We start from the raw sequence: 6,023 nt of genomic DNA on the forward strand, positions 1-6,023 counted from the left end.
AAAAAAAAAAAAAAAAAGAGGTGGATGGGGTGACACACAAAGAAACGCTTAGCAGCACCAGCGACCCCAGAAGCGCTCAATAAACCTCCCTCCCAGGGAGGGACAGAACCCGGACTCCTTCACCGCCCGGCCGTCCCGCTCCAAAGCCACCCACTCTTCTCTCGCGGGGCCAGCGTGCCTCAGGATTCGGTGGCATCCTCTTCCTCCTCGTCTTCCTCCCCGGCTGCGGTCTTGCCTCCAGCCCCTTTCAAGTCCACCCAGAGAGCCTTTTCTTTCCGTGTGTCGGAGCGCAGCCTGGACAGCTTCCTGGCCTTCCAGGATACGCAGCCGAGGGAAACCAGCAGAAGCCCCAGCAGGGCCAAGGGACAGACCACGAGGAAGTAGAGCAGCGGCGTCGAGGAGCAGATTCTGGAAGGAAACGTGGACTCTGCAGTAAGGGGAGGGGAAAGGAAAGACAGCGGTTGGCCTCCGACTTACCTGGACCCGTCGGTTGCAAAGCTCTGGGGTTGCTTGTGATAGGCAAATGTACGTCACGATAACGAGACTCAAGAGCAGGAGGTCCCTGAAGTCACACGTGAGGAGCACGGGACAGAGTACTGGGAGGAGAGCACACCAGGAATGGCCTCCTTTTTTTTTATTGTGATCTCACTTTGCCGCCCAGGCTGGGGTGCAGTGGCACGGTCACAGCTCGCCACAGCCTCGACCTGTTGGACTCAGGTGATCTTTGCACCTCAGTTACCCAAGTTGCTGGGACTACACGTGCACACCACCGTGCCTGGCTATTTTTTTTTTGGGGGGGGGTAGAGAGAGAGTCTTGCTATGTGGCCTAAGCTGGTCTTAAACTCCTGAGCTCAAGCAACCTTCCTGTGTGGGCCTCCCAAAGTGCTGGGATTCTAGGCACGTGCCACCACACCCTGCTAAGTTTTAGATTTTTTGTTTTGATTTGTTTGTAGAGACGAGGTCTTGCTATGTTGCCTAGTGTAGTCTTGAACCCCTGGGCTCGAGCGATCCTCCCACCTTGGCCTCCTCAAGTGCTGGGATTACAGGCGTGAGCCACTGCGCCTGGCCAGGAATGGGCTCTTCTCATGCAGCTTCCCCTTGCCCGGCAATTTCCAACCCCTGGAGGTTCCCGTGACCTACTTAAAACTAACAGCCAAAATGAAAAACAAAACAAAAAAGAAAACCTCTCCTTTAATCTTGTTTCCTCAGAAAAGATATCTATAATTCAACCCTCGTTCTCAACTCTGTTGCTGGTCCTAAATTTTTAACCAAGCTATTCCCACTGCTGCTTCTGAAACGCACACACACACACACACACACACACACACACACACACACACACACACTGCACTGTCCTTATTAAGCCACTGCGCCGACAGAAAGGAGCTCCCTCCTGCCCTGGCGCCGACCTCCACGTGAGCCCCCCTCGCCCCGTTGGGCTCCCGTCCCATGGCCCTGACCGTGGCCACCCACCCCATCCTCGGGTCCTCCCACCCAGTGCCCCACACTCCTGGCTCTCCCTCGCCTCGGGCACAGCGCTCCTCTCCCCTTCAGGCGCCTTTCGTCCCCTTTGAGCCATCTCCTCTGTTTCCTGATCGCTCCCCCGTGTGTCTGACGGCGCCATCTCCTACAGTGCCTGGGACGTGTGCGCGAGCACTTTTGCTGATCTGAGTTAAATGGCACTGACCGCAACCACACGGGCAAAAGAGACTACAGCAAGGCACGCTGAAGCATATGATCACCTGGCAGCTGCAGTCTGCCAGGAGGCACGATCAGCAAGCAGAGGCGCGGAGCACGCACAAACAGCCCCAAAGCGGCTCCTGGCCACGCAGCTGGGGACGCAAAGGCGGGGAGAACTGTGGACACCACAGCTTTCGGGAACCAGTCTCTGAAGCAGAGAGACACATGCTGAAAGACACACCAGCGGCTACATGTCGTCTTCCCACTCCATTTGCTTATGACACGATGTCTGAAATCAAGGCTGTTCTGAAAAATTCAACAGTCCTTGTGCGTTTATTGGAGAATTGTAACGACATAAGCAATTTCTTCTTCAAAGGTTGAGCCAGAGGATTCATGGGATTATAGACTCTTAGAGATGAAAACGGGCTTGAAGGTCATTTGGACCAAGCTCCTGCCGCAGGGATTCCATTTTTGGTTTTGCTGCTGCATCTTACATGTTGAAGAACAGCTCTTTGAGGAGAGTCAAGAAAGAATCTAGACATTTGCTCCGTTCTGGCGCTGTGAGCGCCTCGAGGGCAGGGCCTGTGTCTAGTGTGTCTCTTTATCCCTGGCGACTCTTGGTTCACAGGGTCTCCATGGAGCCAGACCGATGAATCGATGCCCAAGTACATTCCACACATGGGAACCCAGGGATGGCTGCCAACGTGTTACACACAGTAAAGACCATCACTCAGACTAAATCTATCCCTTAGACCGCCGGCCCCTGTGTCCCCTGTCCTGGGTGACATTCCACAGAGAGCCAGTCAATTACTTAGAAGGCTCTGGTTTCATTTTCTAGTCACTAGCGGCTCCGAACGGGGCTGGCAAGGAGCTCTAGGGCTTGTGGCCTGGGTCTTCTCTGGTGGTATCTGTTCTCTTCCTCCTAAATTTTGTCTTTGTTTTTGAGAGGGTGAGCCATGATGAAGCTGGGTTCCGACTTCTTTACCATCTCTCTCTCCACAGTCTATTGGACCCCTCTCCCAAGGCCCTGCTTGACCACAGCTATTCTTCCAGGTCTTAGCTGAGGACATTTGAAGGCACATGGTTAGGAGGAAGCATAGTCTGCAATGCTGAAAGGGAACGGAGCCGTAGAGTCCAGGTGTTAAGGGCACTGGCCGTGGGCATTTGTGCAGAGAAGAGTGAATGAGCACCTACTCCGTTCCTTCCTTCCTTCCTTCCGAGATGGGATCTTGCTCTGTTGCCCAGGCTGATCTCGGAGTCCTGGCTCAAGTGATCCTCTGCTTTGGCCTCCCAAAGTGCAGGGATTATAGGCATGGGCCAACACACCCAGCTAGCACCTACTGTATTTCAAAGAGAGTTGGACTCAAATTTCTACTCTCCAACTTACTATTACTGACTCTGGATAGCTTTCCTTCTCTGATCATTAGTTTCCTCGTCAACCAAATAGGGATAAAAATTTCTAGAGTTGGGATGAGATAATGCATAATATAGCATTTGACAAAGTGCCCTGAGCATCGGTTGAGTCAGCAAGTGATAAATACCAACTAGAATGCGACTTTGAACACTAGGAAAGTCACAGGCAACTTGCTCCCTAGAGGACAGACAGAGAACGACCGGAGCCTGCTGCCCTCTCTCACAGGGGCCACAGGTTTGGCCATGCTCCTCCACAGACTAAATCTCTCCCTTAGATCGCTGGCCCCTGTGTCCCCCATCCTAGGTGACATTCCACAGAGAGCCAGTCAATTACTTAGAAGGCTCTGGCTTCATTTTCTAGTCACTAGAGGCAGAGAATTGTCAGTGAGAGTCCACGGCACTAAGTGTCATAGTTGCTAGAACAGTGGGGTGGTGATGGCGAGATGGGCAGCCACATAGGAGGTAGAAGGAGACCTGGTGCTCAGCTTTTCTGCCACGAAGCCTCTCGTCTTCCGCATGATGGGATGGCCAGAGGGCTTGACGATCTTAGTGGGGAGGACACTTAGTGAGAGTGACTAACTCAGCTCAGAGCAGCACTGAATGGGCCAACAGCTAGTAACTGTCAGCTCCGGTGCTCTTAAATTACCTCTCCTGGGAGGCCAGTGTTTGCTCTGGATCCCACAATCACCAGGTCCCACCATCTGCCTCTCACCCCTATCTGGATTAGAATCAGTGACATTCAAAACCACTAAGGTTTGGCATTTTGAATCAATCTGAGTGAGTGCCCGATGCTCTAAGTATAAGACCTGCAAAAACAGATCCAAAAATGCAACGAGAACACTTCATCATGAGGTTTTGTTTTTTGTTTTTTGAGTTGGAGTCTCACTGTCGCCCAGACTGGAGTGCAGTGGCCACTCCCGGCCACCGCAACCTCGACCTGCTGGGCTCCGGCGATCCTTCCACCTCAGCCTTCCGAGTAGCCAGAATTACAGGCGCGTGCTACCACGCCCAGCTAATTTTTGATTTATTGTAGAGCTGAGGTCTCGCCAAGTTGCCCGGGCGGGTCTCGAACCCGCGGGCTCAGGCCATCCACTCACCTCGGCCTCCCAAGGCGTGGGATGACAGGCTGAGCCCCCGAGCCCGGCCCATCATGAGGTTAGTGTACAACTCGCCTCCGCCCACAGCCAAACACAGCAAGGGAAGCACTCCTTCCTGCTACTACCTCAGAAACACCAGCCCCCACCCCATTCCCCAGCCTAACACTGGAGCAACCGACTATGTCATAGGTGGCTCTCTGGGAGAGTTGGCTCTTGCCAAGAAATAAAAGTAGGACAAGGTTGCCTGACAACAAGTGCGTCCCAGAATAAGTGAACCCCGACAGCATCCTGTTTCAATCCAGCTGAAAATTTGCTCATTCTTACATCAAACATGTGTTGAGTGCTGTGTGCCAGGCCTTGTTGGAGGCCTTGGGAGGCAGAGTTAAACAGTGTGGCCTCTCCAGAAACTTCAGTGTGGTAGGGACACATAACTCCTTCAAGGATCCACTTTCTAAATCGATCCTGACCCAAATAAAACCTGGGGAATATTAACGAGTACCACACTACCAAAGATAATTCAGTTCCCAGAAGGCCCTGTAGTCTGGTCTGTCAATCACAAGGAATGCTCTAGAATAAGCTATTTATGTCTAGGGTCTGAGGGTAAGACAAAAAGACTGAAGCAGCTGTAGTCTCTGCCCTGGCTTAGTCACCGGTAAGGAAGGGACACAGAGAAGAGGAGACAAAGTCCCTTCCTCTAGGAAATGTCTCTCTCTTTTTTTTCTTTTTGAGTTGGCATCTCACTCTGTCAACCAGGCTGGAGTGCAGGGGTACCTTCGCGGCTCACCACAGCCTCAACCTCCTGGGCTCAGGTGATCCTTCCACCTCAGCATCCCGAGTGTCCGGGACTACAGGCATGGGCCACCATGCCCAGCTAATTTTTTGATTTTTTTTTTTTTTGTAGAGACAAGGTCTTGCTGTGTTACCCAGGCTGGTTTTGAACTCCTGTGCTCGAGCAACCCTCCCACCTCAGCCCCCCAAAGTGCTGGGATGACAGGCGTGAGCCACTGTGCCCGGCTGCCAGGAAATGTCTCTTTTCTGCCTTCATTTGAGCCACATGCTCCATAGTTCCGTTATGTGGTCTTAAAACAAGCCAAGTAGAGAGAAAACCCATCTGAGAAGTGATAATTGGTAGCATAGCATATGTGACCCGGATTTTGTTCACACACAGACCTGGGACTCACCCGGGATGCGATGCTATGGGGACTAAGACAACATGTGAGCATCCCCTGCAGCCAGGCCCTGTTGCTGACGCTGTGAATGAGACGCACATCATCTTTGCCTTCCCGAGCGTACAGGCTAGCAGGGGTGACAGATGCAAAACGGGCCATGGCAGGCGTGATGGCTCAGAGACCAGGGAAGGCACGGAGGAAGTGGCAGTGGAGTTGTCAAGGGAGAATTAGTGGATGTTGGCCAGGGGAAGGAGGCATGGAGGAACATTCTGGTAGGGGATGGCGCGTGATGGTAGAGGCTGGACTACCAGTCGGATCAACCCGTCCACACTCATCCCTTCTCTCCACTGGCTCTTTCTCCAGTAACGTGTACATGTGCTGAAGTCCCCACCGTCTTCAAAACCAAACAGAAGAAAGCAAAGCTAAAACACGTTCACTGACACCCCAGGGCATTTGTTAGCATCTTCTCTCTTGCCCTTGACACCAAAGCTCTCGAAGAGTAAGCCATCCACTCTCTCACCCCTCAACCTGCCGTAGTCTGACGTCTCTTCTTACTTTTCTGTAATTGTCCCATTTTGTCAAGCGCAACGGACACGTTCCCATTTTGATCTTTTTTTTTTTTTTTTGAGTCAGTCTCACTCTGTTGCCCAGGCTGGAGTGCCTT

At 52.4% G+C, this 6,023-nt stretch overlaps 1 protein-coding gene across 1 annotated transcript in view; it reads right to left on the reverse strand.

Annotated features, from left to right (window-relative positions):
- Positions 1–179: 179 nt before the first annotated feature.
- The window catches only part of CD101 (CD101 molecule), a 32,376-nt gene continuing 26,532 nt past the window's right edge, over positions 180–6,023 (reverse strand). The window contains exon 8 of the mRNA XM_008052835.1: positions 180–427. Within this exon, the coding sequence (XP_008051026.1) occupies positions 180–427 (248 nt within the window). The remainder of the gene's footprint in view (positions 428–6,023) is intronic.

Source organism: Carlito syrichta, unplaced genomic scaffold, assembly GCF_000164805.1.
Source record: "Carlito syrichta isolate Samal-C Ts95f unplaced genomic scaffold, Tarsius_syrichta-2.0.1 Scaffold287539, whole genome shotgun sequence".
NCBI lineage: Eukaryota > Metazoa > Chordata > Mammalia > Primates > Tarsiidae > Carlito > Carlito syrichta.